Source organism: Perca flavescens, chromosome 11, assembly GCF_004354835.1.
Source record: "Perca flavescens isolate YP-PL-M2 chromosome 11, PFLA_1.0, whole genome shotgun sequence".
In the NCBI taxonomy this organism is placed as follows: domain Eukaryota; kingdom Metazoa; phylum Chordata; class Actinopteri; order Perciformes; family Percidae; genus Perca; species Perca flavescens.
In genome coordinates, this window is record NC_041341.1 from 37,385,381 (window position 1) to 37,410,211 (window position 24,831).

The 24,831-nt window shown below is 40.2% G+C and overlaps 1 protein-coding gene across 2 annotated transcripts in view; it reads left to right on the forward strand.

The window, feature by feature from the left end:
* Window positions 1–11,844, forward strand: part of LOC114563892 (actin-related protein 3) — a 45,731-nt gene extending 33,887 nt beyond the window's left edge. The window contains exons 11-12 of one of the 2 annotated variants that reach the window (XM_028590862.1): window positions 967–1,050; window positions 5,586–5,816. In XM_028590862.1, the coding sequence (XP_028446663.1) occupies window positions 967–1,050; window positions 5,586–5,654 (153 nt within the window). In that variant the 3' untranslated portion in view covers window positions 5,655–5,816. Of the gene's footprint in view, window positions 1–966; window positions 1,051–5,585; window positions 5,817–11,305 lie in introns of those variants that run through there. The other variant, XM_028590861.1, reaches the window with a different exon arrangement.
* Window positions 11,845–24,831: the final 12,987 nt, after the last annotated feature.

Sequence of the window (24,831 nt, forward strand, 5' to 3'; positions counted from 1 at the left end):
CTGCAAAGATTAATCGATTAGTTGTCAACTATTAAATTAATCGCCAACTATTTTGATAATCAATTCCGTTTCCAATTCCAATTATCTGCTTCCAGGTGGTTAAATGTATATATTTTCTAGTTTCTTTACTCCTCTATGACAATAAACTGAATATCTTTGAGTTGTGGACAAAATAGCTGTGGAAAACACTTTATAGACCAAACAACTGATCCATTCATTGAGAAAATAATCGACAGATTAATCGCCAATGAAAATAATTGTTAGTGACACATACACTTGCATTACATCTAGAGATGGTCCGATACCGGCTCCGATACTGCCTAAAACGCTGGTATCTGTATCGGGAAGTACTGAAGTTTATGCACCGATCCAATACCACGTAATAAAGCCCTAAAGAAAATCTATGTTAAAGTAGTTTATTTATGTTCTTTTTTCCGTTATAACTGACTGTCAAACTGCATAATAAAAGAAAGTTCGGTGGCATTCATTGTTTGAGTTTAACCTGAGCCAGACCGACAACAAAGATAGAAATAATATCACATCCATACAGCAATAGTAGTATACAATTGTTAAAACATAATAAAATATATGACCCACTGGTATCGGATTGGTACTCTGTATCGGCCGATACGCAAATTCAGGTATCGGAATCGGTATCGGGAAGCAAAAAATGGTATCGGGCCATCTCTAATTACATCTTCAACCCGAAAGACTTTGTTATTGTGATTTTGGCTCTGCTACATAGAACATACGTTGATAATATCTGTGAAACATGGACAGTTTTAAGATTGTCTTGTCATGTCTTTAAAAGCCCAGCCCATTTAATCCCCCTCATTCTGTCCCTCATTCTGTCCCATGTCGTCCCATTACTACACCCATCCCATTGATATTGCATCCTATAGTGTAGATAACAGGGTGGTGGAGTGTTACCGATCCCCAATTCTTCTCTCTGTCCTCCCTCCACAGCCCAAACCAATCGATGTCCAAGTTATCACTCATCATATGCAGAGATATGCAGTGTGGTTTGGTGGATCAATGTTAGCATCAACTGTAAGTATTTCAAACATGCACCCACACTGCTTTATCAACATGTACTAGTTATATATTATGACAGGAGGAGGATATCTACCTTAAGATTCACTATCTAGGGATGTAACGATGCATTGTGAATTGGTTCATTATCGATTTAGATGATTAAAGATTACAACGGTTTGACAGGGCTTGACATTAACTTTTTGAGGCACTTGTGCTTTGGACAAGTACATTTACAGTGGGTACGGAAAGTAGTCAGACCCCTTTAAATTTTTCACTCTTTGTTTCATTGCAGCCATTTGCTAAAATCAAAAAAGTTCATTTTATTTCTCATTAATCAGCACCCCATCTTGACAGAAAAAACAGAAATGTAGAAATTTTTGCAAATTTATTAAAAAAGAAAAACTGAAATATCACATGGTCATAAGTATTCAGACCCTTTGCTCAGTATTGAGTAGAAGCACCCTTTTGAGCTAGTACAGCCATGAGTCTTCTTGGGAATGATGCAACAAGTTTTTCACACCTGGATTTGGGGATCCTCTGCCATTCTTCCTTGCAGATCCTCTCCAGTTCCGTCAGGTTGGATTGTGAACGTTGGTGGACAGCCATTTTCAGGTCTCTCCAGAGATGCTCAATTGGGTTTAGGTCAGGGCTCTGGCTGGGCCAGTCAAGAATGGTCACAGAGTTGTTCCGAAGCCACTCCTTTGTTATTTTAGCTGTGTGCTTAGGGTCATTTTCTTGATGAACCTCAGCCTGGGTTCTTGTTGGCCCAGGCTGAGGTCCTGAGCACTCTGGATGAGGTTTTCTTCCAAGATATCTCTGTACTTGGCCGCATTCATCTTTCCTTCAATTGCAACCAGTCGTCCTGTCCCTGCAGCTGAAAAACACCCCCATAACATGATGCTGCCACCAGCATGTTTCCCTGTTGGGATTGTATTGGGCAGGTGATGAGCAGTGCCTGGTTTTCTCCACACATACCGCTTAGAATTAACGCCAAAAAGTTCAATCTTGGTCTCATCAGACCAGAGAATCTTATTTCTCATAGTCTGGGAGTCCTTCATGTGTTTTTTGGCAAACTCTATGCAGGCTTTCATATGTCTTGCACTGAGGAGAGGCTTCCGTCGGGCCACTCTGCCATAAAGCCCCGACTGGTGGAGGGCTGCAGGGATAGTTGACTTTGTGGAACTTTCTCCCATCTCCCTACTGCATCTCTGGAGCTCAGCCACAGTGATCTTTGGGTTCTTATTTACCTCTCTCACCAAGGCTCTTCTCCCACGATTGCTCAATTTGGCTGGACACAATTCGGTCTCTGAGCTCCTTGGGCAGTTCCTTCGACCTCATGATTCTCATTTGCTCTGACATACACTGTGAGCTGTAAGGTTTTATATAGACAGTTGTGTGCCTTTCCTAATCAAGTCCAATCAGTTTAATTAAAGGTCCAATATGTAATATTTGTACTATAATAAATCCAAAAATGACACCAATGCCTCATCAGATATTAAGGAAACATGTTAAACTGAAACACTTTTCTGACAACAATGCTAATGTCAGTATTTTTTCTTTTTGAAATTTACATTCCGTGACGGAATTTATGTTTATGTTTTGGTCTGTGTGTTGTTATCAACGGCCCAGTTTGACAGGCAGGCCGGGTTGCCAGATATACCTGTAAAAACGTAAACCCAGCGCGCTACAGCTGTAACAGTAGTACAGCCATGAAAGCAGCAAACAAACCAACAGGATCAACGGAGATAGATTCTACATGACATAAAAAAAGAAAACAGCATGTTTCTAACAGTTGCGTGACCAGAGACGTAACAACCCCCTGGTAAATATTGGAGATGTATTTGAAAGATGGAGACAGCTTAGATTCCAAAAGGACGCAGAGTTGGATTATTTTCTCCTGAGCAGGTAAGCATTAGCTTCAGGCTAATTTATCACAGCTACTAGGACGGGCGTTTTTTGTCATTTCAACATTTGTGTACTCACATTGAATTATATTACTCGCAAAAACAATTGAGACATAGCCAGTAAAGTGATCTTGACTGGTCCTGGCTAACGCTGCCATGCTAACCCTGCTAACTGCTAACGTTACCCGGAGGACCAGGCAAGCAGCCCATGGCTGTTTACAGCGTGTAGCCTCTTCAGCGGCTGGAGCCGACAACGGTGAGTTATTTTGAGCCACGAGAGGGGGGCTGTAAATCCGAAAGAGAGGACTGTGAGTTTGCAGTGTGTTTAGCGATTGTTGCCATAATTCTAAGCCAATGAAGTGTGTTCCGTCGGCAAGGTAGTGGTATTTTTAGCGTTTCGTATTGTAATTCTAAGCCGAGGAAGTGTGCCCGACTGGCGTGTGGAGAGGACAGTGAGGTTGTTGTGTTTTTAGCGGTTCATACTGTAATTTTAAGCCGAAAAGTGTGTCTGTCAGTTGGTTACAGAGCTCCGCGTGAGCACGGGCTTTTATGACTGTCAATATAGCCAGCATCTAACGTTAGCTACTCCGCTGTGCTGTGGAGTAATGTCTGGCTATGTGAGAAAACCTTCTAGCAACATTGTTGTAAATTGCTGCGGTCTCAGCCTGAACCCCCGTGAACTTCGAGTCTGGGCAGGAGGGGGTGGGGGAAACGACTCTCCAGTATTTTGAATTGGTAGTGCAGTAACTATTTTAACCGCTAGCTGCCAGTATTACATACAATATTACATATTGCACCTTTAAACACAGCAGGACTCCAATGAAGGAGTAGAACCATCTCAAGGAGGATCAGAAGAAATGGACAGCATGTGAGTTAAATATGAGTGTCACAGCAAAGGGTCTGAATACTTATGACCATGTGATATTTCAGTTTTTCTTTTTTAATAAATTTGCAAAAATTTCTACATTTCAGTTTTTTTCTGTCAAGATGGGGTGCTGAGTGTTAATGAGAAATAAAATGAACTTTTTTTGATTTTAGCAAATGGCTGCAATGAAACAAAGAGCGAAAAATTTAAAGGGGTCTGAATACTTTCCGTACCCACTGACGTTTCACATGTCCATGCACAAAAGTCACTTGTCCAGGTAAAGATTTCTTTTTGCGTTTTGCTAATGCAGAATTCGTACAAACCGTTGAAAGCATCCAAACTCTATCAACATTAATAAAATTCAGTTGAAACAGTAGAAAAAAAACGTGTCCCAAGAATAGATTTCCCATTCAACAAGAAAAAAAGATCTCCAGACTCCATAATATAGCCGGTGTGCAGAAGTTAATATATTGAGATTCTAAGTCAATATTTTAAAGTTTGTCACTACTTTCAGATTCCTAGTCAATATTCTGAGTTACTAAGTCAATATATTGAGATACTGAGCCAATATTTTGAGATACTGAGCCAATATTCAATATTCTGTGATACTGAGTCAATATATTGAGATACTAAGTCAATATTTTGACCAGAGGTAGTGGTGACTTGAACTTATACTATATCTAAAATAATTCTGTAGACCTAACAATGGATTTTGGATTACACTGGATGTTTTCTACTGAGATGATGTAGCAGCATGTTAGCAGCTTAAAATTATCCCAAACTCTGTTGTTTTCTCTCGCCTGTCTCTTAGACCCTCGCTACTTTCGTCTTCCTTCATTTGTAATCTGGGCCGTCAACTTGTTGAGCGCTAGTAATAATCATCCGTGCGGAAACACAGTGAGCCTTAATTACATTGATTTAACGAAGCTTTGAGGCAAAGAATTTAGCTTCGAGGATTTTTTGTAATCAAATTATTCGAGTTATTCGAGGAATCGTTTCATCCCTAGTTAGCTGACTTACACCGGCTGGCTCGCTGTGCTTTCATACTGTATTGCTTACAGAGAATGAGCTGAACAGCGGGCTGGGTCTAACGTTAGCGGCCTGGAAAAAAAATTATTTGTTTCAAATCTGTAACATAGACGTAACGGCCATAACCTGAAGTAACACAGCATTTTATTTTGTTTGAGATTTAACTTGTCCAGTGCGGCAAGTCAATTTCTCTTCCACTTGCCCTACAAAAAATCCACTTGTCCCGGACAAGCGGACAAGCCTTAATGTTGAGCCCTGGGTTGGGATAAAAAATTAATCATGATACGTTTTTTAAATCGCCTACGGCGTAACGCTAGTTAATATAGAGCAGGTTAACGTTAGCCTGCCCTTAGCTAACGTTAGCTGGCTTAAACACGGTTAAAATTAATCGTTAATATATCGTTTTTTTATTGTTGTCGCTATATCAACTGCCGCAATAACCATAAAAGGCACACATCTCAAAAGAGATACAGAGATATTTTTGTGTTAGTTGAAAGAAAATATCAATAGAAAACTACACTTTAAATCTAACTCTTTTTTTAGTGGTGCCTTTTATATTCAATTCAATAAAAAATGTTGGAAATGATTACCTTTTACCATTTGTTTTAAATTCAACAGTTCTTTGTATTTTAGCAGAATACTGAAAGCAGCAGTAATGCACAACTGAGTACACTTTAATATCTGTTTATTTATCGCAAGTTATGTTGTTACGGCTATATTTAACGTTTACCCATATCGCATATTTTCCTAAGCTAAACGGTGTAAAGTGGTCTGTATTTCACTGGAAAGGATTCCAACACTGGGATGTAACATTCCAATAGTCTGCAGTTGAAGACACAGAGGAGCCTAGCTGACCTGTGAGACACCCTGTGGCTGTGGAGAAACAACAGAGACGGGACTTAGTGATGCATTTTGGTCCAGCTCCGCAAGCTTATTGTTATTGATAAGAGAACACATCTGCTGTTTTTGCACAGTTTATATAAATAAAAGGAATATTTTTCTGTCATTTAATTCTGTAAAAAAAAAAAAAGTATCAAATTGTTGAGTTGATTGTATCATTACATCCCTACCACCAACACTACGGCTTGCATCTTGTATTATATTGAAGGCCATGCACTGTGTATTGCTGTGTATTTAAATGTTGTCCTACGGAGCAGAAGCGAATGCTGTGTGGGTGTTTGCGAAATTTCAATATCCCCCCCCTTGATGAGTTATTTGTGTGCGCAAAGCAGATCATTTTACCTGCATGAAATATGAACTTTAGCAAATGTCTCTGACAGTTGATTCACAAATGGCTAGTTGATGTTCAAATTTAATATACGGGGAGAAGTATTTGATACACTGCAGATTTTGCAGGTTTTCCCACTTACAAAGCGTGTAGAAGTCTGTAATTTTTATCATAGGTACTCTTCAACTGTGAGTGACGGAATCTAAACAAAAATCCAGAAAAATCACATTGTATGATTTTTAAGTAATTAATTTTCATTTTATTGCATGACATAAGTATTTAGCAGAACTTCATATTTGGTACAGAAACCTTTGTTTGCAATTACAGAGATCATACATTTCCTGTAGTTCTTGACCAGGTTTGCACACACTGCAGCAAGGATTTTCGCCCACTCCTCCATACAGACCTTCTCCAGATCCTTCAGGTTTCGGGGCTGTCGCTGAGCAATACGGACTTTCAGCTCCCTCCAAAGATTTTCTATTGGTTTCAGGTCTGGAGACTGGCTAGGCCACTCCAGGACCTTGAGATGCTTCTTATGGAGCCACTCCTTAGTTGCCCTGGCTGTGTGTTTCGGGTCGTTGTCATGCTGGAAGACCCAGCCATGACCCATCTTCAGTGCTCTTACTGAGGGAAAGAGGTTGTTGGCCAAGATCTCGCAATACATGGCCCCATGCATCCTCCCCTCAACACGGTGCAGTCGTCCTGTCCCCTTTGCAGAAAAGCATCCCCAAAGAATGATGTTTCCACCTCCATGCTTTACGGTTGGGATGGTGTTCTTGGGGTTGTACTCATCCTTCTTCTTCCTCCAAACACGGTGAGTAGAGTTTAGACCAAAAAGCTCTATTTTTGTCTCATCAGACCACATGACCTTCTCCCATTTCTCCTCTGGATCATCCAGATGGTCATTGGCAAACTTCAGACGGGCCTGGAAATGCGCTGGCTTGAGCAGGGGGACCTTGCGTGCGCTGCAGTAATTTTAATCCATGATGGTGTAGTGTGTAACTAATGGTTTTCTTTGAGACTGTGGTCCCAGCTCTCTTCAGTTCATTGACCAGGTCCTGCCGTGTAGTTCTGGGCTGACCCATCACCTTCCTCATGATCATTGATGCCCCACGAGGTGAGATCTTGCGTGTAGCCCCAGACTGAGGGAGATTGACGGTCATCTTGAACTTCTTCCATTTTCTAATAATTGCGCCAACACGGCTTCTTACCAAGCTGCTTGCCTATTGTCCTGTAGCCCATGCCAGCCTTGCGCAGGTCTACAATATTATCCCTGATGTCTTTACACAGCTCTCTGGTCTTGGCCATTGTGGAGAGGTTGGAGTCTGTTTGAGTGTGTGGACAGGTGTCTTTTATACAGGTAACGAGTTCAAACAGGTGCAGTTAATACATGTAATGAGTGGAGAACAGGAGGCCTTCTTAAAGAAAAACTAACAGGTCTGTGAGAGCCGGAATTCTTACTGGTTGGTAGGTGATCAAATACTTATGTCATGCAATAAAATGCAAATTAATTATTTAAAAATTATACAATGTGATTTTCTGGATTTTTGTTTTAGATTCCGTCTCTCACAGTTGAAGAGTACCTATGATAAACACATTACACATAAACACATTACAGACTACATGCTTTGTAAGTAGGAAAACCTACAAAATCGGCAGTGTATCAAATACTGGTTCTCCCCACTGTAATTGTTCCCTGATGAGAATAATTGCTGATTTTTGTATCTCTCAGGTCTTTCAGAAGACTCTATGCTCTATATTAATCGCTTCCAAAATTGTATTCTTTGTAGAAATTTAGTTCATTATCGTCAACTGAGTGGTTTAATTTGTAGATAAGTCCACCCAAATTGTACATTTGGTGTAAATATTTAAGAACCTAAAGTAATCATTCATGACATTTTCACCTAACAATCATGTCAAAGTGATTTTTAGATTTTCAAAATGTTTGTACTATATTGAAAGGAGGACAAACATGGGTGTGACTGGCAAGTGCGTTGTGTTGTAACAAAGCCAGATTCAACTTTTTTGCTGTACCAACACAGTAGTCTCATTGAAATAAATGGGAGGTCTATAGAAACAGTTAAAAATGAAATTATTTGATATGTAAAGATATTTTCTCTCTATGTGGACAAAAAAACATAATTCTCACTGGTAAAGACACAGACAGGGGTTGCTGTCAGGAAATAAAAGAAATAGAGAATAGAGTTGGGAAGTGGGAGGAGACCATTCATCTTTGGCTGCGTCCAAAATTCCATACTAACATAGTATTTAGTAGCACAAAAAAAAGTGAGATTTTTTAGTATGTCCGAAACCAATAGTACACAAATTGCATGCTTTTGTGTCCATGTGACTGTTGGGAACAACATTTTTTTAAATGAGTCCAGTATTGAGCAAAACACCGATAAAGGCTGCAATCTAACCACTTGGGGCACCGCCAGTTTGCGTCCACTAGAAATGCTGTTTTTATCACTGACAGGCTCTGATTATTATTATTATTATTATTATTATTATTGTTATTATTATTATTATAATAAGTGTCTGACAACATTATGGAAAGGATCCCTACAGAGATAGACCTTTTTGTTAAAGAGTAAGATCCTTTTTGTTTAACATGGAACAGCTCAGAAATTGCCATCGCCAAACTCACCAGACTCCCAACAACTCAAACAATATTTTTAGCGTGTATAGAGCCAGTATTGCCAGTATTTTTTACATGTAATGGGTGAATTAAAGGAGAATTCCGGCCAATTTTTACGTTAATCTTGATCGCTATAGCTACGCAAGTACTTTCGATAGAAAAAACCCCGACCCAAATCAGTGCAGGTAACACGGAGAAGCTGCAGCTACGTACTATAAAAGTCCCTGAGCTAAAAGCGGCGGTGCTCGGGGCAAGTTTTAGAGTGCCTTTGTGCCTCTTAACAGACACAATATGCAATTAATATGTCTGTGCCACATGAACAGGGCCCTTACGTGTCAACAAGATGCGTTTTCAACTCAGACATTGTTTAAATTCACCTACCCTGGTCCCTGTCTCGATCCTGCCAGTAGCTAGCTTGCCCTGCTAGCTGATAGCCGTTAGCTGCTGTTTGGTGAGTGTATTCAGACAGGCTTCTGTGATACTCATCCCAATAACAATCCACGGAGCGGTGGTGATGTGGCTATGTCCTCCAGAGGACAGGTCATGTCACGTCTTGAAGTGTATTCCCCCCTAAAAAAAACAATAGTGCTGTAGTAGCTGTTAGCTGCTAGCTGCCCTCCGGTGAGTGTGTACAGCCAGATAGGTGTTAGCCGTTAGCTGCTAGCTGCCGTCCGGTGAGTGTATTCAGCCAGGCATCTGTGATAATCATCCCAATAAAAATCCACGGAGCGCCCGGTGGTGTGGCTATGTCCCCCAGTTACTGAAGGCTACCTATAGCTTGTGCTTGGAGCAGCAAGTTCATCTGCCTGTTTTCCCTCTGTCTGTCAGTCTCGTTCTTTCCAACTCTTGAGGCTAGTTCTTCGTCTGTATACTCTGGTTCGAATAAATAAGGATGACCATCAAACGCAAAAGGCTCTTCCGTGTGTTGCATATCTGCTATATTCGTCATACTCCAAGCTTCTTCCGTTATAAACAACTCCGCTTTTCACTCTTCACACACACTACGCTCCAATCTGCAAATTACTGTTTACCTTTTTCTGCTACAACTGAATTCCCAGGAGACCGCGCGATGCAACAGCTAGGCTTCAGTAACGCTATTACTGTGCAAGCCACAGACATCGTTTATCCCGTTTCCATGTAGTTACATAGTCACTGATATGGTCATAACCACTACAGTGCTAAATTACCTATTTTGAGGGGGAAATAATCTAAACCTTTCGCTGCAAAGGCATGATCTGTCCTATGCAGGATATCCACCAACCCACCGGGCGCTCCGTGGATTTTTATTGGGATGATTAGCACAGATGCCTGGCTGAATACACTCTCCGGATGGCAGCTAGCAGCTAACGGCTAACAGTTATCTGGCTGTACACACTCACCGGAGGGCAGCTAGCAGCTAACAGCTACTACCGCACTATTGTTTTTTTTTTTAGGGGAATACACTTCAAGACATGACATGACCTGTCCTCTGGAGGACATAGCCACACCACCACCGCTCCGTGGATTGTTTTTGGGATGATTATCACAGAAGCCTGTCGGAATACACTCACCAAACGGCAGCTAGCAGCTAAAGGCTATCAGCTAGCAGGGCAAGCTAGCTACTGGCAGGATCGAGACAGGGACCAGGGTAGGTGAATTTAAACAATGTCTGAGTTGAAAACGCATCTTGTTGACACGTAAGGGCCCTGTTCTTGTGGCACAGACATATTCATTGCATTTTGTGTCTGTTAAGAGGCACAAAGGCACTCTAAAACTTGCCCCGAGCACTGCCGTTTTAGCTCAGGGGACGCTTGTAGTACGTAGCTGCAGCTTCTCAGTGTTACCTGCACTGATTCGGGTCGGGGTTTTTTCTATCGAAAGTACTCGCGTAGCTATAGCGATCAAGATTAACGTAAAAATTGGCCGGAATTCTCCTTTAAGGGTTTATTTCCACCAAACCAGGGTGGTGATTGTTGAAACAGTGGAGAGTGTTTTACGATGATACAATTACTGTTTATTTAAATGTTGGCGATTCCGGGGGCAGTTTTATTATAACAAAAAGTATCTTACTCTTCAACAAAAAGGTCTATCTCTATCCATAATGTTGTCAGACACTTAAAATAATAACCTGAGCCTGTCAGTTGCAAAAACAGAACTTTTAGTGGACAGAAACTGAAGGTGTGCTCTGGCGCATTAACGTTACATTGCAGCTTGTTTTGCCACTGCTGTCTGCAGAGGTGTTGCTTAATACTGAAGCAGTTTCAAAGATTGTTGTTACCATCATCACAAAAACATGGGAAAAAAGGGTCCAGAGTAAAAAAACACCAAAGTTACCCTTTAAAAGCTTTTACATTTGCTATCCATAAACATCTGCCGTCTGGTAGAAGATCCACCTGAGAAAATCATTTGGTGCAAAGAAAGTGCAACTTTCCCCAGCAGCAGCAGTTTGTTTAAAATAAATAAAAAAAAAAAACAATGCCGGAACAAAAAAAACAACACTACCAGCAGAAAATAGATATGCAAATATATGCAAATTTTTTTAATCATGTGTTCTGTTTTTTTTTTTTTTTTTTTGTTATGTAGGCCTATTTTTGTACTCACCTTCATCTTCATTTGCGCTTCCACAGCCTGAGTTCTACCAGGTTTGCCACACCAAAAAGGACTATGAAGAGATCGGGCCGAGCATCTGTCGCCACAACCCTGTGTTTGGAGTCATGTCTTAACTCTGGACCTCCGAAGTGGCGGGTGGGGGTGCTGAAGTTGGGCTGTGTGTAAAATTGACAGGCTCAGGAGGTGGGGGACGGTGGTGCTTCTGTGCTTTTTAATTACTTGTTTAGCTATGGATGTGTGGGACGAGAAGGCGATCCAGAATATACAAAAGAGAAAAAAAGATGACCAAACACAGACCGGCTGGAAAATTTATTGTGAATGTTCCTATATTTCTTTATTATCATTATTTTTTTTTTTTCCTTCAAAATGAGGGAAAATAGTTTGTAAGCCAAAACTGTTTTAAGAGCATTGCTGGATCTGTTGCAACACGCAGTGAGTGGTGATGATTATAAAAATGGTGTTGGTCTCCACCAACACCACCTAGCATGATTATAAAAACATTGATAGTGATTTACCTGACACCAGAACATATTTATGTTTATAAAACTTAAGTCCAGGCAAAGATCCAATGACTGCTGAGATCATTGTTTCCTTTTTATTTTCTGCATTTTTTTCCCAGCTTCAAATGCACATGTCTGTGTATCACAGTAAGAGCTTGTTTATATTTCATACAAAAGTTTTTTATATGTAAAACCTGGGAAATCAGGGGTAAAAAAAGAATAGATACCAGGATTAGCAACAGACTGTTTTAACTCACAACGCAGCTTTGATATGCATTATTTTCTTGAGTTTGAGTAGGTGTTCTTTCCAACATGTGTCATTGCTGTCTCCCCTTTAATTCTTCATACAGTACATTTATTTCACATCTGCTTTCACTTCACACAATGTCAGGGGTCCACCTTGGATTCAGTTAAAGAGAAGAGAGGACTTACTGAGGTTATAAAGATGAAACTGAATAAGAACGACCGTCAGACCAGTATTGTTAGACTAAGTTTTTTATTATTAAATGCCAAATTATTAAAAGAATGGGATTTGTGTATTTAATGCCTTAAAACATTCCAATAAAGGCTACATTTGTTTCTAAGTAATGGAGTCTTGGTCTTTACTTTTTGCTTTATTTCCGCTCAATTGCTGATGCTTTAAGTGCTGTATTCATATGATACATGTCTGTCACTGTTTATTCATTCAGTTGTGATTGTATACCATATACTGTGTGTAAGTGACTGAACAATTGTGTCACCGCCGGTCATATACCAATATGACCGCCTGACTCTTTTAAGTATCCGCAATTCCGTGGAAAAAGTGCCGATCTACGGCTCAGATGGACAGTCAACCACACCGCCGCCTTTCCTGGCATCCATTCCGGCCTATCTACGGCGTCAGCCCGGCCTTCGGCTCCGCAACAATCGCCGCAGGAGACGCGGAAAAAGAGTCGGAGTTCGTGTAAGGCTCAGAGCTTACCTGGCATCACCCTACACACGCGATCCGGGCCATCCGTGTCTCGGGTTCTACGCGGAATTCATCGCCTGCAATCGGCGGCGTTCTCTGGTACACAGTTACCGATGGCTCCAGTTGAAGGTCCCGGATTCCGAATGCAAATTTCCCCGCCGTTGGAGCGGGATGCGCTCCAGGCGAGGCTGCGTACACGGGAATCTCCGCCCGCTCGATCGTGCTTCCCAACAGACTGGGCGGCGCTCAATTCGCATGTCGCTGATCAACACCAGATCACTCACAAACAAGACTTTTATCCTCAATGACTTTTTTAAGACCAATGCTCTGGACTTTCTTCTGTTGACGGAAACCTGGCTGAAACCAGGTGATGACAGCGCCTTCTCGGAGCTCCTCACCCCCCAGCTGTTCTTTCCTCAACTCTCCGCGAGCGTCAGGTCGAGGTGGGGGGCTGGCCACGCTCTTCAAGGATGAGTACAGATGCAGATCGTTACCTGCACTCTGTTATAATAGTTTCGAACTTCAGCTGTTTGTGGCTGACTTGGATTCTCCTGTGTTGTGTGCAGTTATTTATCGCCCACCAAAAGTCAACAAGGATTTTATATGTGAGTTTTCGGAGTTTTTAGCTGATGTTGTTCCAAAATACGACAAGCTCCTGGTTTGTGGGGACTTCAATATTCATGTGTGTTGCCTCTAACCCACTTGCTAATGATTTTAAATCACTTTTAATCTCTTTTGGTCTTAATCAGTGTGTGAAAGGGCCGACACATCATCTTGGACACACCCTGGACCTCATTATTACTTATGGGCTTTCAGTTTCACTAAGTGAAATAAAAGAAACTGGTATCTCAGATCATTTCCCCATCAGGTTTGAGATCAGTGTACCACCACCTGCTAGTAAGCCTGTCTCCTCAGCTTCTAGGCGCCGCTGCATCACCTCCTCTTCAGCTGGAGAGTTTGCTTTGGCATTCGGAGGCTCACAGTTCTGTGTTATGAATGGTGTGGTATCTCCCTCTTATCCAGATAACATTCTCTCTGTGTTCCACTCCACGTGCACTGAAATTTTAGACTCTATTAAATCTACTAAATCTATTAAACCGAAGGCGGACCCTTGGCTAAATGACTCCACAAGTGCCCTTAGGCAACACTGCAGACAAGATGAACGAAGATGAAAGAAGGACAATTTGCAAGTATCACTGGGTTTATTAAGAGACAGTCTAGCCACATACCAGAAGGCTGTGAAGGTGGCAAAGATGCAACATCGCTCTTCCGTAATAGCTAGCAGTTGCCATGAACCCAGAGTGTTATTTAATACTATTACCTCTGTTGTGAATCCATGCACCTCTGATCTGACAGAGGTTTCAACTAGTACCTGTGAGAAGTTTCTCTTTTATTTTATTGAATAAGTTGCATCTGTCAGGCAATACGCCAGTGTTAGTTTTAATGTGTTTGTACCTGCTGCTCCTATGCATTCTGCTGTGTTTGAGGAATTTCAGCCAGTTTCTCTGACATTGCTTTCTGAGATCGTGCAACACATGAAACCTACCCACTGTCCGTTAGACATTATTCCCGCCAGGATAGTGAAGGAGGTTTTTAATGACACCATTGGGCCGAGTCTACTCACTTTTTTAAATTCTTGTCTTAGCTTAGGTTCTGTCCCAGCTGCCTTTAAACATGCTGTGGTCAGTCCCCTACTTAAGAAGCCTAATCTTGACCCTACAGTGTTGTCCAATTTTAGACCAGTCTCCCATCTGCCTTTTCTGTCAAAGGTTTTGGAAAAAGTTGTTTTTATACAGTTACAAGCCTTTTTGCAACTGAACTCTGTGTTTGAAAAATTTAAATCTGGTTTTAGATCACGTCACAGCACTGAGTCTGCACTGCTTAGAGTGCACAATGATATTGCCCTGTCTGTAGATGCCGGAAATCCTACTGTTTTAGTGCTATTGGACCTCACAGGGTACCCCAGGGTTCAATTCTTGGCCCAATCCTGTTTTCTTTATATATATTGCCGTTAAGGGCTATAATAGGAAAGCACAACTTATCTTTTCACTGTTATGCAGATGATTTGCAAATTTATTTGCCTATCAAACCGAATGACCGTGTCGCATTAGACTCCCTCCTTAGTTGAATCAATGATATTAAGTTGTGGCTATCAAAATTTTCTAAACTTGAACGAAGATAAAACGGAGTGTATCATCTTCAGTACTTTAGGCACGACAAACGGTCCATCCTTGAGTTTGGGAGCACTGGCTTCATATTTTAAGCCAGCTGTCAGAAATTTGGGGGTTACTTTTGAATGCAACATGAAATTTGACAAACAAATCAGCAATGTTGTTAGAATGAGCTTTTTCCAGCTCCGTCTACTAGCTAAAGTTAAGCCATTCCTTAACAGGCATGATCTAGAAAAAGCGATCCATGCTTTTATTAGTTCAAGGTTGGATTACTGTAATGCTCTTTATGTTGGTTTGAATCAAACCTCCATCTCAAGTCTTCAACTTGTGCAAAATGCTGCTGCTCGCTTTTTAACAAATACATCTAGACGTGCACACATCACTCCCGTTCTTTACACCCTACATTGGCTCCCTGTGCGTTTTAGAATAGATTTTAAGATTTTATTTTTTGTTTTTAAGGCCCTTAATGGCCTAGCCCTGGAATACCTATCCGAGATTTTAACCCTGCGTGAGCACAGTCGGTCCTTGCGGTCTTCTAACCAACTGGTTTTAGAAGTGCCGAGGTCAAGGTACAAACGATGGGGTGATCAGGCTTTTGCGGTTGCTGCCCCGAGACTCTGGAACAAGTTACCCCCTGATATTCGCACAATTACAGATGTAGCTCTTTTTAGGGCCAAACTCAAAACCTACCTGTTTAGACTGGCTTTTAATATGCAGTAGTGGTGTGACAATTTCCTCTTCCTGTTTCTGTGTAACCTTTTATGATTTTACTGTTTTCTACTTTTCATTCTTCTTATTGCAAGATATGTTGTCCATTCTTAGTTCCGATGTGAAGCACTTTGGATACCTGCTGGTTGTTTTAAAGCGCTATAAAAATAAATTTTGATTAATTGATTGAACAATTGAAATGGTGGAAAGACTAAAAGGAATTTAATTGAATAAAGAAAAAGAAATGCAAATCTCAGATTTGAGAAAAAAAATTTGGTATTTTTTTCTTGATAAAGTATTCAAGCTAAGGTGACTCAGCTATAAGGGCTGTAGCAATGGTTTTAGAAATACAGAGGTCCAGATTCCTCCACTGCAACCGCAATAATTATTAGGGCCCAAGCGCCGACAGTGGCGAAGGCCCGATTGAAACTGAAGGAATTATTAGGGCCCAAGCGCTGAACTTGAACTTGAACTTTTTAAGGTATACCCCGTGTATCATTGAACTCAGCATAGACTTCCTTTTTCATTGGTGATGGTTTGGCCCGCCCCCTATGCTTTGGCCACCCCCATTTCACAGCTAATGAACCTCATGACGTGGAATCTTGTGTGAGGTATTGTACTCGGCGGGGTGTTCCCTTTTCATTGGTGAAGATTTGCGGTGTCTGAGTGCCACGCAAATGTAGGTTCGCAAGGAGCGGCGTCCGCCGGTAACCCCAACGCGCGCAGAGGCGGGAGGGCCCGTCCATCGCTGCTCGCAGCTTTAATTAGGGCCCGAGCGCCGACAGCGGCGAAGGCCCTATTGAAACTGAAGCAATTATTAGGGCCCGAGCGCCGACAGCGGCTAAGGCCTTATTTAAACTGAAGGAATTATTGTTTCTATTATTAGGGCCCGAGCGCCGACAGCGGTGAAGGCCCTATTGAAACTGAAGGAATTATTGTTTCTTTCTATTCTTTCTTTCTATTCTTTTTCCCGTCAAATGAATTGGCTTTTTGAGGGGCTTAACATATTCGAAAACTCACCAAATTTGGCGGTTGCATCAAGTCTGGTGAAAATCTACGTATTTTAAGGGTTTCGGGAATAGGCGCACAAAAATGGCTCGCTAGTGCCCCCTAGAAAGTTAAGAAAATTTAGCCCCTGCAGTCGGTTTAACGTAGACTCACGAAACTTGGTACACATATGTATCATGTCAAGACGTATAATAACCTTCATTAGAGCCATACCCTAAACCAAACAGGAAGTCCGCCATTTTGAACTGAAAGTTTGAAATTAGTGCGATTTTGGCCATTTCCAAATGTCGTACTTTAACGAACTCCTCCTAGAGATTTCATCCGATCAACTTCAAACTTGGTCTGTGCCATCTTAAGATGTTAAAGATGAAAAGTTGTTAAAAGAAAAACTTTTCGTCATAGGGCGTGGCCGTGGCGGGGCGGCCATTTTGTGCGTTTCGCCGCCGAAACAGGAAGTGGGTGTAACTCGAGCGTACGTTGTCCGATTAATTACCTCGAAACTTTTCAGGATTCATAAGAGTCCAACCCTGGGGACAAATAAAGGCCGATATTTACTTAAAGTCATAGCACCCCCTAGTGGCAACAGGAAGTAGGCCTAAAAGTCAAGGTGCTATACTTTAACGAACTCCTCCTAGAGATTTCATCCGATGGACTTCAAACTTGGTCTGTGCCATCCCAACACCTTAACGATGAAAAGTTATTAAAAGAAAAACTTTTTGTCAGACGGTGTGGGCGTGGCGTGGGGGCCATTGTCACGATTGACAAGGGTCCAGGCCTGAGGACACCTACAGGCCAAAATTTACTTTTGGTCATAGCGCCCCCCGCTGGCAACAGGAAATGCGCCTTATATGACAAACATCATCCGATTTGCATGAAACTCAGAATGTGTGGTCTACGTGTGATATTGAGCCGCCCCCTATAATATGACCACGCCCACTTACTCAGGCCACGCCCCCTTTCATAACATTTGAACCTTTTAAGGTAGAGTCTTGTGTGAGGGGTCATTGAACTCAGCAAAGACTTCGTTTTTAATTGGTGATGGTTTGACCCGCCCCCTATGCTCAAGCCCCGCCCCCTTTCATAAAATTTGAACTTTTTAAGGTATACCCTTGTGTGAGGTATCATTGAACTCAGCATAGACTTCTTTTTAAACTTAGCACCGACTTCCCTTTTAATTGGTGATGGTTTGACCCGCCCCCTAAGCTTTAGCCACGCCCCCTTTCATAACATTTGAACCGTTTAAAGTATACCCTTGTGTGAGGTGTCATTGAACTCAGCACAGACTTCCTTCTTCATCGGTGATGGTTTGACCCGCCCCCTAAACTTAAACCACGCCCCCTTTTATAAGTAATGACCCGTTTGATGTAGACCCTTGTGTGAGATATCATTGAAGTCAGCACAGACTTCCTTTTTAATTGGTGATGGTTTGACCCGCCCCCTAAGCTTAAGCCACGCCCCCTTTCATAACATTTGAACCATTTAAGGTTGACCCTTATGTGAGGTATCAATGAACTCAGCAGAGAGTTCCTTCTTCATTGGTGATGGTTTGGCCCACTCCCTATGGTTAAGCCACGCCCCCTTTCATAACTTTTGACCCGTTTAAGGTTGAGTGGAAACAAGCTTTATAAGCGGCAACAATCTGTTCAGAGCACCTTGAACATGATTCTGACATAAAAACATTTTGATCAGCACTTCTGGTAGGAAATGACTTAAACGCTATTTCAGATATGGAAACAAGCTTTACACGCCACAAGATGCCATTTGGAGCACCATACACATGAATCTGAAATGAAACTTCCTATATAAGAGATTCTTGAAGGAAATGACTGTAATGCTATTTTTGTGATGGAAACAAGGTTTACACGCCGCAAGAAGCTGTTTAGAGCACCTTGAAAATGATTCTGAGACAGAAACATCTTTATAAGAGATTCTTGAAAGAAATGACTGTAAAGCTATGTTAGCAATGGAAACAAGCTTTACACGCCGCAAGAAGCTGTTTAGAGCAACTTGAACATGATTCTGAAACAGAAACATCTCTATAAGAGATTTTTGAAGGAAATGACTGTAAAGCTATTTTAGTGATGGAAACAAGCTTCAAAGCCGCAACAACCTGTTTTAGAGCACCTTGAACATGATTCTGAAACAGAAACATCTATATAAGAGATTTTTGAAGGAAATGACTGTAAAGCTATTTTAGCGATGGAAACAAGCTTCAAAGCCGCAACAACCTGTTTTAGAGCACCTTGAACATGATTCTGAAACAGAAACATCTTTATAGGAGTTACTTGAAGGAAATTAATGTAAAGTTTTTTAGCGATTGAAACAGCTTTCCACGCCACAACAAGCTGTTTAGAGCACCTTGAACATGATTCTGAAACAGAAACATCTTTATAGGACTTTCTTGAAGGAAATTACTGTAAAGTTTTTTTAGCGATTGAAATAACTTTACACGCTGCAAGAAGCTGTTTTAGAGACCCTTGAACATGATTTTGTCATAGAAACTACCTTTATAAGAGATTCTTGAAGGAAATGAATGTAAAGCTATTTTAGCGATGGAAACAAGCTTTACATGCCGCAAGAAGCTGTTTAGAGCACCTTGGACATGATTCTGACGTAAAAACATCTTGATAAGAGATTCTTGAAGGAAATGACTGTAAAGCTATTTTAGCGATGGAAGGTAGGACTTGACTGACAAGCTTTTTCAGATATGGAAACAAGCTTTACATGCCACAAAAAGCTGTTTTAAAGACCCTTGAACATGATTCTGAAACAGAAACATCTATATAAGAGATTCTTGAAGGAAATGACTGTAAAGCTATTTTAGCGATGGAAACAAGCTTTACAAGCCGCAACAACCTGTTTAGAGCACCTTAAACATGATTATGAAACAGAAACATCTTTATAGGAGTTTCTTGAAGGAAATTACTGTAAAGCTTTTTTAGTGGTGGAAACAAGCTTTACACGCCGTAAGAAGCAGTTTAGAGCACCTTGAAAATGATTCTGAAACAGAAACATCTTTATAAGAGATTCTTGAAGGAAATGACTGTAAAGCTATTTTAGTGATGGAAAAAAGCTTTACACGCCACAACAAGCTGTTTAGCTTGAACATGATTCTGACATAGAAACTTCCTATATAAGATATTCTTGAAGGAAATGAGTGTAATGCTATTTTTGTGATGGAAACAAGGTTTACACGCCACAAGAGGCTGTTTAGAGCACCTTGAAAATAATTCTGAAAAAGAAACATCTTTATAGGAGTTTCTTGAAGGAAATTACTGTAAAGTTCTTTTGGCGATTGAAATAGCTTTACACGCCACAAGAAGCCGTTTGGAGCACCTTGAACATGATTCTGACATAAAAACATCTCTATAGGAGTTTCTTGAAGGAAATTATTGTAAAGCTATTTTACTGATGGAAACAAGCTTTAAACACCACAAGAAGCTGTTTAGAGCACCTTGAACATGATTCTGAAACAGAAACTTCTTTATAAGAGATATTTTAAGTAAATGACTGTAAAGCTTTTTTAGCGATGGAAACAAGCTTTACATGCCACAAGAAGCTGTTTAGAGCACCTTGAACATGATTCTGTCATAAAAACATCTTGATAAGCACTCCTGGTACGAAATGACTGTAATGCTGTTTTAGTGATGGAAACAAGCTTTACTCGCCGCAAGAAGTTTAGAGCACCTTGAACATGATTCTGAAACAGAAACATCTCTATAAGAGTCTCTTGAAGGAAATGACTGTAAAGCTTTTTTTAGCGATGGAAACAAGCTTTACACGCCACAAGAAGAAGTTTAGAGCACCTTACACATGATTCTGACATAGAAACTTATTTATAAGAGATTCTTGAAGGAAATGACTGTAATGCTATTTTAGTGATGAAAACAAGCTTTACAGGCTGCAAGAAGCTGTTTAGAGCACCTTGAACATGATTCTGACATAAAAACATCTTGATAAGCATAGGGCTGGGCGATATGGTTGAAAACTGTATCACGATATAAGTTTTTCATATCGGTCGATATCGATAATTATTGATATTTTTTATGACCTATTTAAAATAAGGACCAGGAGAAAAATATATTAAATTTAAACATTTTTATTTTAAACTTAACCCTGCTCTGATTATAATCCCCTCAGTTATAAAAGCAGACATGTCAACACAACCATGGAAAACACTCAAATAATTAAAATGTAAACAGGTCTAAAATCACAATGAACACTTAACAATTATCTCTTAACATTAAGGTGCAAAATTAAAGAATAAGTTTAATGCTTAATAAAGTGTCATAAAATAGTGCAAAGTGTTAGCTAAATATAAGAAACCTGAGAAGGAACTATTTTCTGCAGGTTTAGTGCTAAGTTGGTAACCTGGCTTCTGGACAGTGCTCAGCATGTCTGCCTTCGTTATTTCTTTGTAGCGTTTAGTAAGGTGCTGATTCAGAGTACCTCTCCATGGTGGTCTGCTTGTGCCGTGTTGCAGCTGCAGATATTGTTGGACATTGATGGCGAATGACGGCTGTGCTCGAAAGTGTGAGCGGCTAAAAAGTGGTAAAACAAGTTTATGGTATTACCAGTGTTGGTCTGACATACAAACATCTGACTAAGGTCAGACTTATAAAATCCCCAAAACTGCCATACTGACTTTTCCTGTTTTAACAACGATTTCCTCGCTCACAAGAAGCACTTTAGAGCACCACGCATGTTCTGTTATTGAAGAACTTTAGACAGCGATGTGGCGCAACCAAACATGATACTGTTACATGATTGGCTGTTAGAGTGTCACTCCCAAGTTGCTAGGTTGCCAGAGAGTGAGGGCCTTTGTTCATGCAACCAAACTTGATTCATAAGAGATTCTGGTATCTTCTGATGAAGAAAAACAAGTTATCGAACGTTTTATCGACCGCATTTTCTATTGATATTGATTATGTGTCTATCGCGATACATATCGTTATCGTTTTATCGCCCAGCCCTAGATAAGCACTCCTGGTACGAACTGACTGTGATGCTGTTTTATTGATGGAAACAAGCTTTTCACGCCAAAAGAAGCTGTTTAGAGCACCTTGAACATGATTCTGACATAAAATCATCTCTGTAGGAGTTTCTTGAAGGAAATGACTGTAAAGCTATTTTAGCGATGGAAACAAGCTCTAAACACCACAAGAAGCTGTTTAGAGCACCTTGAACATGATTCTGAAACAGAAACATCTCTATAAGAGATTCTTGAAGGAAATGACTGTAAAGCTATTTTAGTGATGGAAACAAGCTTTACACACAACAAGAAGCTGTTTAGAGCACCTTGAACATGATTCTGACATAAAAACATCTTGATAAGCACTCCTGGTACGAAATGACTGTAATGCTGTTTTAGTGATGGAAACAAGCTTTACTCGCCACAAGAAGCTGTTTAGAGCACCTTGAACATGATTCTGACATAAAAACATCTTGATAAGCACTCCTGGTACGAAATGACTGTAATGCTGTTTTAGTGGTGGAAACAAGCTTTACACGCCACAACATGCTGTTTAGAGCACCTTGAACATGATTCTGACATAAAATCATCTCTACAGGACTTTCTTGAAGGAAATGATTGGAAAGCTATTTTAGTGATGGAAACAAGCTTTAAACACCACAAGAAGCTGTTTAGAGCACCTTGAACATGATTCTGAAACAGAAACATCTCTATAAAAGATTCTTGAAGGAAATGAATGTAAAGCTATTTTAGTGATAGAAACAAGCTTTACACGCCACAAGAAGCTGTTTGGAGCACCTTACACATGATTCTGACATAGAAACTTCTTTATAAGAGATTCTTGAAGGAAATGACTGTAAAGCTATTTTAGTGATGAAAACAAGCTTTAAACACCACAAGAAGCTGTTTAGAGCACCTTGAACATGATTCTGACATCAAAACTTCCTTTATAAGAGATTCTTCAATGAAATGACTGTAAAGCTATTTTAGTGATGAAAACAAGCTTTACAGGCCGCAAGAAGCTGTTTAGAGCACCTTGAACATGATTCTGTCATAAAAACATCTTGATAAGCACTCCTGGTACGAAATGACTGTAATGCTGTTTTAGTGATGGAAACAAGCTTTACTCGCTGCAAGAAGCTGTTTAGAGCACCTTGAACATGATTCTGACAGAATAAACATCTTGATAAGCATTCCTGGTACGAAATGATTGTAATGCTTTTTTAGTGATGGAAACAAGCTTTACTCGCCACAAGAATCTGTTTAGAGCACCTTGAACATGATTCTGAAACAGAAACATCTTTATAGTAGTTTTTTGAAGGAAATGACTGTAAAGCTTTTTAAGCGATGGAAACAAGCTTTACACGCCGCAAGAAGTTGTTTGGAGCACCTTGAACATGAATCTGACATAAAAACATCTCTATAGGAGTTTCTTGAAGGAAATGATTGTAAAGCTATTTTAGTGATGGAAACAAGCTTTAAACACCACAAGAAGCTGTTTAGAGCACCTTGAACATGATTCTGAAACAGAAACATCTCTATAAAAGATTCTTGAAGAAAATGACTGTAATGTTGTTTTAGTGATGAAAACAAGCTTTACACGCCGCAACATGCTGTTTAGAGCACCTTGAACATGATTCTGACATAAAAACATCTCTATAGGAGTTTCTTGAAGGAAATGATTGTAAAGCTATTTTAGTGATGGAAACAAGCTTTAAACACCACAAGAAGCTGTTTAGAGCACCTTGAACATGATTCTGAAACAGAAACATCTTTATAGTAGTTTTTTGAAGGAAATGACTGTAAAGCTTTTTAAGCGATGGAAACAAGCTTTACACGCCGCAAGAAGCTGTTTAGAGCACCTTGAACATGATTTTGAAACAGAAAGATCTTTATAAGAGATTCTTGAATGAAATTATTGTAAAGCTATTTTAGTGATGGAAACAAGCTTTACTCGCCAAAAGAAACTGTTTGGAGGACCTTGAACATGATTCTGACATAAAAACATCTTGATAAGCACTCCTGGTACGAAATGACTGTAATGCTGTTTTAGTGGTGGAAACAAGCTTTACTCGCCACAAGAAGCTGTTTAGAGCACCTTGAACATGATTCTGACATAGAAACTTCTTTATAAGAGATTCTTGAAGGAAATGAATGTAAAGCTATTTTAGTGATGGAAACAAGCTTTACACGCCACAAGAAGCTGTTTGGAGCACCTTACACATGATTCTGACATAGAAACTTCTTCTTGAAGGAAATGACTGTAAAGCTATTTTAGTGATGGAAACAAGCTTTACACGCCACAAGAAGCTGTTTAGAGCACCTTGAACATGATTCTGAAACAGAAACATCTCTATAAGAGTTTCTTGAAGGAAATGACTGTAAAGCTATTTTAGTGATGGAAACAAGCTTTACACGCCACAAGAAGCTGTTTAGAGCACCTTGAACATGATTCTGACATAAAAACATCTTGATAAGCACTCCTGGTACGAAATGACTGTGATGAAAACAAGGTTTACACGCCGCAAGATGCTGTTTAGATGATTCTGACATAAAAACATCTCTATAGGAGTTTCTTGAAGGAAATGACTGTAAAGCTATTTTAGCGATGGAAACAACCTTTACACACTGCAAGAAGCTGTTTAGAGCACCTTGAACATGATTCAGAAACAGAAACATCTTTATAAGAGATTCTTGAAGGAAATGATTGTAAAGCTATTTTAGTGATGGAAACAAGCTTTAAACACCACAAGAAGCTGTTTGGAGCACCTTACACATGATTCTGATATAGAAACTTCTTTATAAGAGATTCTTGAAGGAAATGACTGTAAAGCTATTTTAGCAATGGAACGAAACTGTAAACACCACAAGAAGCTGTTTAGAGCACCTTGAACATGATTCTGACATAAAAACTTTCGTTATAAGAGATTCTTCAATGAAATGACTGTAAAGCTATTTTAGTGATGAAAACAAACTTTACTCGCCACAAGAAGCTGTTTAGAGCACCTTGAACATGATTCTGAAACAGAAACATCTCTATAAAAGATTCTTGAAGGAAATGAATGTAAAGCTATTTTAGTGATAGAAACAAGCTTTACACGCCACAAGAAGCTGTTTGGAGCACCTACACATGATTCTGACATAGAAACTTCTTTATAAGAGATTCTTGAAGGAAATGACTGTAAAGCTATTTTAGCAATGGAAACAAGCTTTACACACCGCAAGAAGCTGTTTA